At 46.3% G+C, this 13,394-nt stretch overlaps 1 protein-coding gene across 1 annotated transcript in view; it reads left to right on the top strand.

The window, feature by feature from the left end:
* LOC121284040 (GRIP and coiled-coil domain-containing protein 2) overlaps window positions 1-13,394 on the top strand; it is a 78,219-nt gene that overhangs the window by 6,911 nt on the left and 57,914 nt on the right. Inside the window, exons 4-5 of the mRNA XM_041199003.1 lie at window positions 5,701-5,768; window positions 9,875-9,979. Coding sequence (XP_041054937.1) covers window positions 5,701-5,768; window positions 9,875-9,979 — 173 coding nt within the window. The remainder of the gene's footprint in view (window positions 1-5,700; window positions 5,769-9,874; window positions 9,980-13,394) is intronic.

Genomic DNA, 13,394 nt, shown 5'->3' with positions numbered 1-13,394 from the left:
TTTGGAAACTGAGCTGCAGCAATGATTTGCATTTATAGAACACCTTTAACATTTTTAAAACTCCCAAGGTACTTCAGAGGAACAATTAATGAATCAATCTCTTCCTTTCTAAGACAAAAACAGAATTACCTGGAAAAACTCAGCAGGTCTGGCAGCATCGGCGGAGAAGAAAAGAGTTGATGTTTCGAGTCCTCATGACCCTTCGACAGAACTTGAGTTCGAGTCCAAGAAAGAGTTGAAATATAAGCTGGTTTAAGGTGTGTGGGGGGGGCGGAGAGAGAGAGAGAGAAGTGGAGGGGGTTGGTGTGGTTGTAGGGACAAACAAGCAGTGATAGAAGCAGATCATCAAAAGATGTCACCAACAATAGAACAAAAGAACACAGAGGTGTTGAAGTTGGTGATATTATCTAAACAAATGTGCTAATTAAGAATGGATGGTAGGGCACTCAAGGTATAGCTCTAGTGGGGTGGGGAGAGCATAAAAGATTTTAAAATATTTAGAAATAATGGAAATAGGTGGGAAAAGAAAAATCTATATAATTTATTGGAAAAAAACAAAAGGAAGGGGGAAACAGAAAGGGGGTGGGGATGGGGGAGGGAGCTCAAGACCTAAAGTTGTTGAATTCAATATTCAGTCCGGAAGGCTGTAAAGTGCCTAGTCGGAAGATGAGGTGTTGTTCCTCCAGTTTGCGTTGGGCTTCACTGGAACAATGCAGCAAGCCAAGGACAGACATGTGGGCAAGAGAGCAGGGTGGAGTGTTAAAATGGCAAGCGACAGGGAGGTTTGGGTCATTCTTGCGGACAGACCGCAGGTGTTCTGCAAAGCGGTCGCCCAGTTTACGTTTGGTCTCTCCAATGTAGAGGAGACCACATTGGGAGCAGTGAATGCAGTAGACTAAGTTGGGGGAAATGCAAGTGAAATGCTGCTTCACTTGAAAGGAGTGTTTGGGCCCTTGGACGGTGAGGAGAGAGGAAGTGAAGGGGCAGGTGTTGCATCTTTTGCGTGGGCATGGGGTGGTGCCATAGGAGGGGGTTGAGGAGTAGGGGGTGATGGAGGAGTGGACCAGGGTGTCCCGGAGGGAACGATCCCTACGGAATGCCGATAGGAGGGGGGGTGAAGGGAAGATGTGTTTGATGGTGGCATCATGCTGGAGTTGGCGGAAATGGCGGAGGATGATCCTTTGAATGCGGAGGCTGGTGGGGTGATATGTGAGGACAAGGGGGACCCTATCATGTTTCTGGGAGGGAGGAGAAGGCGTGAGGGCGGATGCGCGGGAGATGGGCCAGACACGGTTGAGGGCCCTGTCAATCCACCGTGGGTGGAAAACCTCGGTTAAGGACGAAGGAGGACATGTCAGAGGAACTGTTTTTGAAAGTAGCATCATCGGAACAGATGCGACGGAGGCGAACGAACTGAAAGAATGGGATGGAGTCCTTACAGGAAGCGGGGTGTGAGGAGTTGTAGTTGAGGTAGCTGTGGGAGTCGGTGGGTTTGTAGTGGATATTGGTGGACAGTCTATCACCAGAGATTGAGACAGAGAGGTCAAGGAAGGGAAGGGAAATGTCAGAGATTGTCCACGTGAAAATGATGGAGGGTTGGAGATTGGAAGCAAAATTAATAAATTTTTCCAAGTCCCGACGAGAGCATGAAGCAGCACCTGAGTAATCATCGATGTACCGGAGAAAGAGTTGTGGAAGAGGGCCAGAGTAGGACTGGAACAAGGAATGTTCCACATACCCCATAAAGAGACAGGCATAGCTGGGGCCCATGCGGGTACCCATAGCCACACCTTTTATCTGGAGGAAGTGAGAGGAGTTGAAGGAGAAATTGTTCAGCGTGAGAACAAGTTCAGCCAGACGGAGGAGAGTAGCGGTGGATGGGGATTGTTCGGGCCTCTGTTCGAGGAAGAAGCTAAGGGCCCTCAGACCATCCTGGTGGGGGATGGAGGTGTAGAGGGATTGGACGTCCATGGTGAAGAGGAAGCGGTTGGGGCCAGGGAACTGGAAATTGTTGATGTGACGTAAGGTGTCAGAGGAATCACGGATGTAGGTGGGAAGGGACTGGACAAGGGGAGAGAGAAGGGAGTCAAGATAATGAGAAATGAGTTCTGTGGGGCAGGAGCAAGCTGAGACAATCGGTCTACCGGGGCAGTTCTGTTTGTGGATTTTGGGTAGGAGATAGAAGCGGGCCGTCCGAGGTTGGGCGACTATCAGGTTGGAAGCTGTGGGAGGAAGATCCCCAGAGGAGATGAGGTCAGTGACAGTCCTGGAAACAATGGCTTGATTTTCAGTGGTGGGGTCATGGTCCAGGGAGAGGTAGGAGGAAGTGTCTGCGAGTTGACGCTCAGCCTCCGCGAGGTAGAGGTCAGTGCACCAGAGAACAACAGCACCACCCTTGTCAGCGGGTTTGATGACAATGTCAGGGTTGGACCTGAGAGAATGGAGTGCAGTAAGTTCCCACCCCTGCCTGTCCCTCCGTCCCCACCCCAACTTCCAATCCCAGCCCCAGCCGTGTATTCACTATACCCCCTGACTTTTCCTTCTCCGATGCTGAACGTTCAGTGCTCAGCAAAAGACTTCGTTTCATACCCTTACGCCCTCACCTAAATGAATTTCGGGCTCGGCATGATGCTGAACTCTTCTTCCGCCGTCTTCGTCTCCGGGCTCACTTCTTTGGGCAGGAGTCCTCTCCCCATTCAACGGAACCTTTCACCCACCTCCAATATTCTCCCTCCACCTGGACCCCTCCCTCTGGATTCTTACCTTCTCTTGATCTTTTCATTGAGAACTGTCAGCACGACATTAGTTGTCTCAATTTCTCTGCTCCTCTCACCCATTCTAACCTGTCTCTCTCTGAACTTACTGCACTCCATTCTCTCAGGTCCAACCCTGACATTGTCATCAAACCAGCTGACAAGGGTGGCGCTGTTGTTGTCTGGCGCACTGACCTCTACCTCGCGGAGGCTGAGCGTCAACTCGCAGACACTTCCTCCTACCTCTCCCTGGACCATGACCCCACCACTGAACATCAAGCCATTGTTTCCAGGACTGTCATTGACCTCATCTCCTCTGGGGATCTTCCTCCCACAGCTTCCAACCTGATAGTCGCCCAACCTCGAACGGCCCGCTTCTATCTCCTACCCAAAATCCACAAACAGAACTGCCCCAGTAGACCGATCGTCTCAGCTTGCTCCTGCCCCACAGAACTCATTTCTCGTTATCCTGACTCCCTTCTCTCTGCCTTTGTCCAGCCCCTTCCTACCTACATCCGTAATTCCTCTGACACCTTATGTCTCATCAACAATTTCCAGTTCCCTGGCCCCAACCGCTTCCTCTTCACCATGGACGTCCAATCCCTCTACACCTCCATCCCCCACCAGGATGGTCTGAGGGCCCTTAGCTTCTTCCTCGAACAGAGGCCTGAACAATCCCCATCCACCACTACTCTCCTCCATCTGGCTGAACTTGTTCTCACGCTGAACAATTTCTCCTTTAACTCCTCTCACTTCCTCCAAATAAAAGGTGTGGCTATGGGTACCCGCATGGGCCCCAGCTATGCCTGTCTCTTTATGGGGTATGTGGAACATTTCTTGTTCCAGTCCTACTCCGGCCCCCTTCCACAACTCTTTCTCCGGTACATCGATGATTACTTTGGTGCTGCTTCATGCTCTCGTCGGGACTTGGAAAAATTTATTAATTTTGCTTCTAATCTCCACCCCTCCATCATTTTCACGTGGTCCATCTCTGACACTTCCCTTCCCTTCCTTGACCTCTCTGTCTCAATCTCTGGTGATAGACTGTCCACCAATATCCATTACAAACCCACCGACTCCCACAGCTATCTCGACTACAGCTTCTCACACCCCACTTCCTGTAAGGACTCCATCCCATTCTTTCAGTTCGTTCGCCTCCGTCGCATCTGTTCCGATGATGCTACTTTCAAAAACAGTTCCTCTGACATGTCCTCCTTCTTCCTTAACCGAGGTTTTCCACCCACGGTCGTTGACAGGGCCCTCAACCGTGTCTGGCCCATCTCCCGTGCATCCGCCCTCACGCCTTCTCCTCCCTCCCAGAAACATGATAGGGTCCCCCTTGTCCTCACATATCACCCCACCAGCCTCCGCATTCAAAGGATCATCCTCCGCCATTTCCGCCAACTCCAGCATGATGCCACCATCAAACACATCTTCCCTTCACCCCCCCTCCTATCGGCATTCCGTAGGGATCGTTCCCTCCGGGACACCCTGGTCCACTCCTCCATCACCCCCTACTCCTCAACCCCCTCCTATGGCACCACCCCATGCCCACGCAAAAGATGCAACACCTGCCCCTTCACTTCCTCTCTCCTCACCGTCCAAGGGCCCAAACACTCCTTTCAAGTGAAGCAGCATTTCATTTGCATTTCCCCCAACTTAGTCTACTGCATTCACTGCTCCCAATGTGGTCTCCTCTACATTGGAGAGACCAAACGTAAACTGGGCGACCGCTTTGCAGAACACCTGCGGTCTGTCCGCAAGAATGACCCAAACCTCCCTGTCGCTTGCCATTTTAACACTCCACCCTGCTCTCTTGCCCACATGTCTGTCCTTGGCTTGCTGCATTGTTCCAGTGAAGCCCAACGCAAACTGGAGGAACAACACCTCATCTTCCGACTAGGCACTTTACAGCCTTCCGGACTGAATATTGAATTCAACAACTTTAGGTCTTGAGCTCCCTCCCCCATCCCCACCCCCTTTCTGTTTCCCCCTTCCTTTTGTTTTTTTCCAATAAATTATATAGATTTTTCTTTTCCCACCTATTTCCATTATTTCTAAATATTTTAAAATCTTTTATGCTCTCCCCACCCCACTAGAGCTATACCTTGAGTGCCCTACCATCCATTCTTAATTAACATATTTGTTTAGATAATATCACCAACTTTAATACCTATGTGTCCTTTTGTTCTATTGTTGGTGACATCTTTTGATGATCTGCTTCTATCACTGCTTGTTTGTCCCTACAACCACACCAACCCCCTCCACTTCTCTCTCTCTCTCTCCGCCCCCCCCACACACCTTAAACCAGCTTATATTTCAACTCTTTCTTGGACTCGAACTCAAGTTCTGTCGAAGGGTCATGAGGACTCGAAACGTCAACTCTTTTCTTCTCCGCCGATGCTGCCAGACCTGCTGAGTTTTTCCAGGTAATTCTGTTTTTGTTTTGGATTTCCAGCATCCGTAGTTTTTTTGTTTTTATCTTCCTTTCTAAGGCTCTGCTTAGAATCCATGTGTTTAATAAACTTTTGGTTTGGTCACACCTCTTAATACCTTATTCTTTGTATTAGTGTGGGTTTTGTTCTGATAACTGCTCTGAAATATTTTGGGCACTACTACATCGAAAGCACAATATAAATGCTAGTTACTGTGTCTTAATGTATTGTACTCTGGCAGCAATAAACCTTTCAGTGTATCTGACTGAATTATAGACCTAAAAACTGTACCAATTAAAACGGGCGTGACTATTGTTTCCTGGCATTTTGTAGCACTTCCCTAATTTAAACTCAAATTATATTTGGTTATTTCATAAATTGTGTATACTGTATTTCATTACTGTTTATCCTATAAATATTCATTTATTGTTTAATTTTTGCTTTGGCAGATTTAGATCTAATCGAACAGTTTATTTTTTAAAGGTTTTACAATACATATAATATCATTTCAGCACTGGAAAATGAAATTGAACAACTCAAAACAAAACCAACTTTTGAAGCTAATGATGCAGTCATCCAGGTAATTACTCATGAAGCAGATTTCAATGATTGTAACTTTCTGAATGCTTTTACAGCCAATCCTGCTTGCATGCACTTTTCACTTGCTTGATTAAAACTGATATACAAGCAGGACTGAGTATACTTGTTTAAATTGTGGAAATGATTTTTAGGGCTCCATAGCACAAGCAGAGCTATATCATTTTAATTAGTGTGAGTGGTAATCATTTGTAGAAGAAATGGTTGGTTGTTACACAGATCCATCAAAAAGCAACATTTTTTTTGTCTTAAAAACAAAAAACTGCGGATGCTGGAAATCCAAAACAAAAACAGAATTACCTGGAAAAACTCAGCAGGTCAGGCAGCATCGGCGGAGAAGAAAGGAGTTGACGTTTCGAGTCCTCATGACCCTTCCACAGAACTGAGCGAATATAAGGAGAAGGGTGAAATATTAGCTGGTTTAAGGTTGGGGGCGTGGGAGAGAAGTTGCGGGGAGGATGTGGTGTGGTTGTAGAGACGAGCAAGCAGTGATAGGAGCAGATAATCAAAAGATGTCACAGACAAAAGAACACAGAGGTGTTGAAGGTAGTGATATTATCTAAACAAATGTGCTAATTAAGAATGGATGGTAGGGCACTCAAGGTACAGCTCTAGTGGGGGTTGGGTGGAAAGACTAGCGGGGCATGAAAGATTGAAAAATAATGGAAATAGGTGGGGAAAAAAATCTATATAACTATTGGAAAAAACAAAAGGAAGGGGAAGAAACAGAAAGGGGGTGGGGATGGAGGAGGAAGTTCAAGATCTAAAGTTGTTGAATTCAATATTCAGTCCAGAAGGCTGTAAAGTGCCTAGTTGGAAGATGAGGTGCTGTTCCTCCAGTTTGCGTTGTGCTTCACTGGAACAATGCAGCAAGCCAAGGACAGACATGTGGGCATGATGGCAAGCGACAGGGAGGTTTGGGTCATTCTTGCAGACAGTCCGCAGGTGTTCTGCAAAGTGGTCGCCCAGTTTACATTTGGTCTCTCCAATGTAGAGGAGACCGCATTGGGAGCAACGAATGCAATAAACTAAGTTGGAGGAAATGCAAGTGAGAGTAAGTGGTGGATGGGGATTGTTCACTCATTTCTCGTTATCTTGACTCAATTCTCTCTCCCCTTGTCCAGTCCCTTCCCACGTACATCCGTGATTCCTCTGACACCTTATGTCACATCAACAATTTCCAGTTCCCTGGCTCCAACCACTTCCTCTTCACCATGGACGTCCAATCCCTCTACACCTCCATCCCCCACCAGGATGGTCTGAGGGCCCTTAGCTTCTTCCTTGAACAGAGGCCCGAACAATCCCCATCCACCACTACTCTCCTCTGTCTGGCTGAACTTGTTCTCACACTGAACAATTTCTCCTTTAACTCCTCTCACTTCCTCCAAATAAAAGGTGTGGCTATGGGTACCCGCATGGGCCCCAGGTATCCCTGTCTCTTTATGGGGTATGTGGAACATTCCTTGTTCCAGTTCTACTTCGGCTCCCTTCCACAGCTCTTTCTCCGGTACATCGATGATTACTTTGGTGCTGCTTCATGCTCTTGTCGGGACTTGGAAAAATTTATTAATTTTGCTTCCAATCTCCACTCCTCCATCACTTTCACATGGTCCATCTCTGACACTTCCCTTCCCTTCCTTGACCTCTCTGTCTCAATCTCTGGTGATAGACTGTCCACCAATATCCGTTACAAGCCTACTGACTCCCACAGCTATCTCGACTACAGCTCCTCACACCCCACTTCCTGTAAGGACTCCATCCCATTCTCTCAGTTCCTTTGCCTCCGTCGCATCTGTTCCGATGATGCTACCTTCAAAAACAGTTCCTCTGACATGTCCTCCTCCTTCCTTAACCGAGGTTTTCCACCCACGATCGTTGACAGGGCCCTCAACCGTGTCTGGCCCAAGTCCTGTGCATCCACCCTCATGCCTTCTCCTCCCTCCCAGAAACATGATAGGGTCCCCCTTGTCCTCATTTATCATCCCACCAGCCTCCGCATTCAAAGGATCATCCTCCGCCATTTCCGCCAACTCCAGCATGATGCCACCACCAAACACATCTTCCCTTCACCCCCCCTCCTATCGGCATTCCGTAGGGATCGTTCCCTCCGGGACACCCTGGTCCACTCATCCATCACCCCCTACTCCTCAACCCTCACCTATGGCACCTCCCCATGCCCACGCAAAAGATGCAACACCTGCCCCTTCACTCGCTCTCTCATCGCCGTCCAAGGACCCAAACACTTCTTTCAAGTGAAGCAGCATTTCACTTGCGTTTCCCCCAACTTAGTCTATTATATTCGTTGCTCCAAATGAGGTCTCCTCTATAAACGTAAACTGGGTGACAGCTTTGCAGAACACCTGCGGTCTGTCCGCAAGAATGCCCAAACCTCCCTGTCGCTTGCCATTTTAACACTCCACCCTGCTCTCTTGCCCACATGTCTGTCCTTGGCTTGCTGCATTGTTCCAGTGAAGCCCAACGCAAACTGGAGGAACAGCACCTCATCTTCCGACTCAGCACTTTACAGCCTTCTGGACTGAATATTGAATTCAACAACTTTAGATCTTGAACTTCCTCCTCCATCCCCACCCTCTTTCTGTTTCTTCCCCCTTCCTTTTGTTTTTTCCAATAATTTATATAGATTTTTTTTCCCACCTATTTCCATTATTTTAAAATCTTTTATGCCCCGCTAGTCTTTCCACCCAACCCCCACTAGAGCTATACATTGAGTGCCCTACCATCCATTCTTAATTAGCACATTTGTTTAGATAATATCACTACCTTCAACACCTCTGTGTTCTTTTGTCCGTGACATCTTTTGATTATCTGCTCCTATCCCTACAACCACACCAACCCCCAAATTCTGTGTCTCTCCCCCCGCCCCACCCCACCTTAAACCAGCTTATATTTCACTCCTCCATATATTCGCTCAGTTCTGTGGAAGGTTCATGACGACTCGAAACGTCAACTCTTTCCTTCTCCGCCGATGCTGCCATTTTTGTTGTCTTTATGACTTTTTATGTAAAATTGTTTTGCTTGCAGTAAGTTGATGTTAATGATTAGTTGTAAGATGATGGGCTGTCCTAAATCTCTTGTCCTGGCCACTTCTTAGTGGAAGTGATCCTTCCTTTTCCTGACTTCTTGCATTTTATCAGCATTATTTTTCCAACATCGGTGTTTTGTGGCTATTTTCTTTCCTTGTTTCCTCTTCTTTCCTTCGGGCACCCTTGCCAAGATATGGTTCTCTGGTGTAGGTGGCCCTCGAGTACTTCATCTGGTTAGCCATTCTTATTTTTTGGGCTTAGATAGCGAATGTCATCGGAGGTTATTCAACTGTGAAGAACTTAAAGCCTGTTCTTGCCAAGTGTCCGCTTACAGAACAGGGGCCATTATATGGTGATCGGGAATGGGAACTGTGGCTGACTTATATACTATTGTAGCACAGAATACAGTATAATATACTCTGGTCCTTCTAGTCTGTATGACTTAGTGCCACATCACAACATGCATTTTCTCACATAGCCATCAAGGGAGTTTCATTCTTTGAGTTTTCAAAATGGCATCAAGACTTATTCAAGCTTTTGCTCATTATGCTGTGCTTTCTTGTGCCCAGAGGACCATAAATAGGCATAGATGTCCTTTGAATACTATATTGGCTGAAGGGCAGTAAGAGCTTAAATGCGGATGATATGAGAGAAATAATTAATCACATTGTGAGGGAAAAATTGTCTATTCTCTGTATCATGGTGTTAGCTGCTTTGTAAAGTTATAAAAGGGCTTTAATTACACTAAGTCTGAGTAAACAATATCATAGTTGGGTAATGTTAACATTTTTGTGTGCTGCTCAAATACATGTAAGTGCATATTCCATTTAAGAGCAACTGACTAATTGAAATACAATTAATCTTAGGGTTATATGTCCATTTATATTTTGAAGACTTTGTGTTATGGAACTATACGTGATCTTTATTTATACAGGGATTAGGAAATTACTTCTGTCTAGCTGAATAAAATAATAAATCAGAACTTATAACATTTTTATAACTTTTTTTATTGTTGTAATTTATACTATTCGGTTTTTTTGACCAGGAACTGACAACAAGGCTGGATTCAATACTTTTGGAAAAAGCAGAAGCTCAGCAAAGTACAGTTTCTCTTAGAAAGGAGATTGAAAAAAATAAAGAGGAATTGAAGGTAGTGACTGATGCTTGATCATGTTTGTTTAAAAAAAGTGATAATTGATAATCTGTGTCCAAAGCTCTGAATTCCATTCCTAATCCTCTCCATTTCTCTCTCATCCTTGAACGCCCTCCTTAAAATCTACTCCTTTGACCAACTTTTTAATTGTCCCTCGTAATATCAGCTCAAGCATATGATGCAGGGAACCCTGCCTTGTACATGCCTCCCTCCCTTTCTCCTATCCCATCTTTCTTTCATTATCCTTCCCTCTCAACTACTGGCAGACATTTTATGTCCCAAGCTGAGTGTTACCTCTAATGCAGCCAACTCATGCCTCCTGATCATTAGTCCAGGCCTCTGGATTACCAGCTCATTGTTCTTTATCGTTGTGAGTGGTTGGGGAAGGTGCTGGGGTGGGAATGGTGCACACTAGCCTGATAGCAGGTGATGTCCATAAAGCCCACTGTAAGGCCCCAGTTAATTGAAAGGACTTGGTTTCCCACTTGTCCAGAGCTATTACCTGGCCAGGAAGCAACAATGAGAATTTGGCAGCATCCGGAGGGGCCACACCTAGGGACCCATGAGAGTGGCCCCAGCTGTCAGTGTTAGATGAAAGAGCAGCTCCAGGGCAATTGTGTGTTGCCAATCATCGGGGAAGCAGGGGCTGCTTGCGGGATGATTTCTCTCGTGATGAAAGATGGGGGAGTTCCATCTCGATAAGGATGGGTGGGTAATCCTCTCATGAATGGCAAAGGTGTCAGTTCTTCCTAACACCATTCTGCTATGGGGCAGCCCCTGGCTTGACATTAATTTTATGTTGTGGTGTCAATGATGTCATCAGGCCATGACTTCAACAGCTTTTGTTGCCCCAGGCTGTTTTAGTGGGAGCCTTGTTGATTCCCTAAATCTCTCTTGTTAATATTATGGTGGCTGGGAATGTTGGAAGTTGCAGGCAGGATTTTGATTTTCAAGATTATAACTCCTCACTGAACCCTTTCTTTCCTGTGGGGTTGTGGGTGAATTAAAATCTACCTGTTTCAATGTTATTTTGTACTTTCAGCATCGTGACTGTACTTGCCCACAGATTCAGAAAGCTCTGCCTAGCAATTTTTTTTGTTTGTTCGTGGGATTTGAGCATCGCTGGCAAAGACGATGTTGCCCATTTGTTGCCTATCTCTAATTGCCCTTGAGAAGATGGTGAGTTTCTTCTTGAACTCCTGACGTCCATGGACTTTAGGTACACCCACAGCGTTGTTAGGAAGGAAGTTCCAGGATTTTGACCCAGCAACAGTGAAGAGTCAGCAGTATTGTTCCAAGTCAGGATGACGAGTGACTTCGAAGGGCATTTTCAGGTGTTGGTGTTCCCATGTCTGCTGCCCAGGTCCTTCTAGATGGTAGTGATCACAGGTTTGGAATGTGCTGTTGAAGGATCCTTAGTTTGTTGCAGTAGTGCATCTTGCAGATGGTGCACACTTCTGCCACTGTGCTCTGGTGGAGGGAATGAATGTTTAAATTGGTGGATTGCCTGCTGATCAAATGGGGTGCTTTGTCCTAGATGGTGTCAAGCTTCTTGAGTGTTACACTCATACATCACACTCCTGACTTGTGCCTTGTAGTTGATGGTCAGGCTCTGGGAAGTCAGAAGGTGAGTTCCTCGCCTCAGAATTCCCAGCCTCTGACCTGCCCTTGCAGCAGTAGTATTTCCATTCCTGGTCTAGCATTTCTACTGAATGGTGACCTCCAGGATGTTGATAGTGGAGGATTCAGCAATGTTAAAGTCGTTAAACGATGTTCAGAATTTCTCTTGCTGAGGATAGTCATTGCCTGGCACTTATGTGGCATGAATGTTATTTGCCACTTATCAGCCCAAGCCTGAATGTTGGTCAGGTCTTGCTGCATGTGGGCAGAGAGTAATTCAGTATCTGAGGAGTCTCAAATGGTGCTGCACATTGTACCATCATCAGTACATGATCCTATTTGTGACCTTATGATGGAGGGAAGGTGATTGGTGAAGCAACTGGAGATGGTTGGGCCTAGGACACTACCCTGAGGAACCCCTGTAGCGAAGTCCTGGGGCTGAGATCATAGGCCTCCAACAATCGCAGCTATCTTCCTTTGTCCTGGTTATGATGCCAACTTGTGGAGAGATTTCTCTGATTCCAATTGATTTCAATTTTGATAGAGCTCCTTGATGCTGCACTCATTAAACGCTGCCTTGACGTCAAGGCCAGTCACTCTCATCTCACCTCACCTCTAGAATTTCAACTCTCTTCTCTATGTTTGGACCAAGGCTCTAATGATGTCAGGAGCTGAGTGTCCCTGGCAGAAACCGAATTCAGCATTGGTGAGCAGGTTGTTGCTGAGTAAGTGCCACTTGGTAGCACTGTTGACAATACCTTCCATGGCTTTGTTGATATTAGAGAGTAGACTAATGGGGTAGTAATTGCCCTGATTGGATTTGTCCTGCTTTTTGTGAACAGGACATACCTGGGCAATTTTCCACAATTGTTGGGTAGATGCCAGTATTGTAGCTGTACTGGAGCAGCTAGTTCTGGAACACAGGTTTTCAGTGCCAGATTGTTTTCAGGACCTGTAGCCTTTGGAGTATCCAGTGCCTTCAGCCATTTTTGGATTTCACATGGAGTGAATTGAATTGGCTGAAGACTGGCACCTCTGATGTTGGCGACCTCAGGAGGAGGCCGAGGTGGATCATGCACTTAGCACTTCTGGCTGAAGATGGTTGCAAGTGCTCCAGCCTTGCCTTTTACAGTGATGTGCTAGGCTCCTGCATCCTTGAGGATGGGGATATCTTTGCAGCTTCCTCCTCCAATTAGTTGTTTAGTAAGACCATAAGACATAGGAGCAGAAGTAGGCCATTTGGTTCAACGAGTCTGCTCCGCCACTCAGAGATCATGGCTAATCTGATAATCCTCAACTCCACTTTCCTGCCTTTTCCCCATAACCCTTGATTCCCTTACTGATTAAAAATCTGCCTATCTCAGCCTTGAATATAACCTCCACCGTTCATGACTGAATGCGGCTGGATTGCAGAACTTTGATCTGACGCATTGCTTGTGACATGGCTTTACTTTGTTTATCACATGCTGCTTCCATTGTTTAGTGGAAGTGTAATCCTGTGATATAGCTTTACCTGGTTGACACTTCAGTTTTAGGCAACTCTGTTGCTGCTCCTGGCATGCTCTCCTGCATCCCTTATTGAATCAGGGCTGATCCTCTGGCTTGATGATAATGGTAGAGTGAAAGATATGTCAGGCAATGAGATTACAGATTGTGGTTGAATACAATTCTGCTACTGATGGCATACAGCAACTCATGGTGCCCAGTTTTGTGCAGCTTGATCTGTTCTGAATCTACCCCATTTAGCACGGTGGTAGTGCCATGCAACATGATGGAGGGTATCCTCCGTGTG

Source organism: Carcharodon carcharias, chromosome 11 (genome assembly GCF_017639515.1).
Source record: "Carcharodon carcharias isolate sCarCar2 chromosome 11, sCarCar2.pri, whole genome shotgun sequence".
NCBI classification, from domain to species: domain Eukaryota; kingdom Metazoa; phylum Chordata; class Chondrichthyes; order Lamniformes; family Lamnidae; genus Carcharodon; species Carcharodon carcharias.
The sequence above is the reverse complement of the archived record's forward strand: the minus strand, read 5'-3'. Positions and strand labels throughout refer to the sequence as shown.